Here is a 2,702-nt window from a genome sequence, read left to right as displayed (position 1 = left end):
ATCGCGATTAATCGCATCCAAAATAAAAGTTTTTGTTTACATAATATATGTGTGTGTACTGTGTATATTTATTACGAACACATGCATGTATATATTTAAGAAAAATATGTTGTTTATATATTAAATATATTTATATATAATAAAATATAAGAATATATATAAATGTATATACATGTAAATATTTTCAAAATATATACTGTATGTGTGTGTATTTATATATACATAATAAATATACACAGTACACACATATATTATGTAAACAAAAACTTTTATTTTGGATGTGGTTAATCACGATTAATCATTTGACAGCACTGATTTTTATATTTTTATTTTCATTGCAAGATGTAAACATCGAATTCTGAATTGAACTTTATATCTCACAGTTCTACATTTTGTTTTCTAGAATTGTGAGAAACAGCCTGAATTGCGAGCTATAAAGTTGAGATTCCCGGTTTTGTTGTAATGCTGTGCTGGAATGGGTTTCTGCGGTTGTTCTGGCAGGTTTTCCCGCTGGCGTCTCTGGAGAAGCGGCAGCCGACGGTTCTGGTGGCCTGCGGTCCGGATCAGAACGGCTGCGTGGGTCTGGCGTGTGCTCGTCATCTGCATGTGTTTGTGAGTGAACGCACCACAGCTTCATCAGCGTCTGTGATCTCTGAGACTGACGGATGTGTGTGTGTGTGTGTGTGTGACAGGAGTACATCCCCACCGTCTTCATCCCCAAACGCTCCTCAGACGCTCTTCATCAGGACCTGAGGCTTCAGTGTGAGCGGATGGACCTGCCGTTCCTGTCCTACCTGCCCACTGAGGTCAGCAAACAGCCCAGAGCCTTCACTCCAGGAGCACATCTGAGTTCAACAGACGACTACAGAAGCCCTGAGCGCTTTCAGAAAGCTGCTTTCTCTACAGACAGAAAACTTTCTTCAAAAAACTTACTTCTTTCTCTCTTCAAAAACTTCTTTCTCTCTTCAAAAAAATTTCTCTCTTCAAAAAACGTCCTGGGTAATAAAAGGTAAGTACATGGTTAGGTTAGGTTTAGGGTTAGTACCTTGTTATTACCCAGTTATTGTATTTACTATAACAAGTACATAGTATACATGCAGAACAGGACTGTAAAATAAAGTGCTTTTTTAAAAACTTTTTTTCTCCTACTTCAAGGGAAACACGAGAGAAAGTTGAGGTCTGTGCTAATGTTAGCGGCCATCATTCATTCTTTCAGAGAGAAAACTGTTTTTAAGAAAGGAAAAAGTTTTTTGGAGAAAAAAAAAGTCTTAGGACTTCGGCTAAGAAAGGAAACACTATTTGTTTTTCCACCTTGGATTTTTTGTCAATGTTTTCAGGGCTTCTGTAGATTTCCGTTCCTAATGTTAACTAAACATGAGTTGTGCTTATTAGATTTAGATTAGAGGTTTTTTTCACTAGTTAAGTATATTTACAGTAAAACAGCGAGAAGATCAAAGTCATAAATCTAAAGTTATGTTCCAAATTTTAGGTTGATATCACAAACAATGAGCTTTCAGTAAAATATGTGTTTGCTTGCATTACCAAACGTTTCCACTTGATAAAATTAAAAAGTGCAGTAAAATACACTTAGTACACTTCTATAATGTGCTCTATTTTCGCGCACTAATTTTGTACTTAATATACAAAAAAATATTGTTTAGTACTTAAGATAATCTTCAGAACATCTAAGTGTACTCAACTGTGCTATTTTGCGACATCATGAATATGAACTAAAATGTGCTTTTAACATACTATCTCTGTAAAAAAAAAAAAATAGTATTTAGTTACCACTTGCAGTACAATTGAAACCATATTTCATAGACTTTTCAATACATAGAAAATACACTTATGAATTATTTAAAATATTAATATATAATGAATAGGCACAAAATGTATTTATAATGTATTGCCCACATATTTTTGTAGATTAAATAGTTCATTTAAAATGTTTTGTAATTATGTTAACATTCCCTTTATATGATATTTAATTACATGTTTATGGTGTCTTTAAATAGTACAATCAAGTACACTATTACTGTCATTAGTAGCACTTTTTTCCACATTAAAAATATAGCACTTCAGTACTTTATGCTAAAAGTATGCTGTCTGTTAAATTGTACATTTTGGTACACATCTAAACACATAGAAATGAATAATGCAATCATGTGCTATTAGTGCATTTATAGCAGTCTAAGCGCAGTAACCTAGGGTTTTACTTAAGTAGTACTGTATTTTTCATGAAAATCAAAATAGAACTTAAGTGATAATATATATAACTAGATAGTAAAGTTTGTAGACAAACTTTAAGCTGGCTTGAAAAAGCCTAGCCAGAAAGTTTGAAGTAGTTTTAAAAGCTTAAAGTTTGAGGGTTTTCAGTTTTAACTAATTTGAAGTAGTTTTAAAGTTTTGAAGGCAATACAATCTATCAGAAAAATAGATAGATAAATAGACAGATAGGTAGATAAATAGATAAGAAATAGTAAACTAGCATGTTGCTAGCATGATTAGCAAGTGACTAGTATGTCACTAGCACGATTAGCAAGTTACTAGCATGTTGTTAGCGTGTTTCTAGCATGATTAGCATGTCGTTAGCATGTTGCTGGCATTATTAGCAAGTAACTAGCATGTTGTTAAAATGATTAACAAGTGACTAGCATGTCGTTATCATGTTGTTAGCATGATTAGCAAGTGACTAGCATGTT

At 33.0% G+C, this 2,702-nt stretch overlaps 1 protein-coding gene across 3 annotated transcripts in view; it reads left to right on the top strand.

Annotated features, from left to right (window-relative positions):
• The window catches only part of LOC107655465 (yjeF N-terminal domain-containing protein 3-like), a 12,637-nt gene that overhangs the window by 6,026 nt on the left and 3,909 nt on the right, over positions 1-2,702 (top strand). For all 3 annotated transcript variants that reach the window (XM_016442958.1, XM_016442957.1, XM_016442959.1), the window contains 2 exons: positions 502-612; positions 693-806. In XM_016442958.1, coding sequence (XP_016298444.1) covers positions 502-612; positions 693-806 — 225 coding nt within the window. The remainder of the gene's footprint in view (positions 1-501; positions 613-692; positions 807-2,702) is intronic.

Source organism: Sinocyclocheilus anshuiensis, unplaced genomic scaffold (genome assembly GCF_001515605.1).
Source record: "Sinocyclocheilus anshuiensis isolate Anshui unplaced genomic scaffold, SAMN03320099.WGS_v1.1 scaffold1116, whole genome shotgun sequence".
NCBI lineage: Eukaryota > Metazoa > Chordata > Actinopteri > Cypriniformes > Cyprinidae > Sinocyclocheilus > Sinocyclocheilus anshuiensis.
Note: the sequence above shows the minus strand (reverse complement) of the source record. Positions and strands in the feature narration are given on the sequence as shown.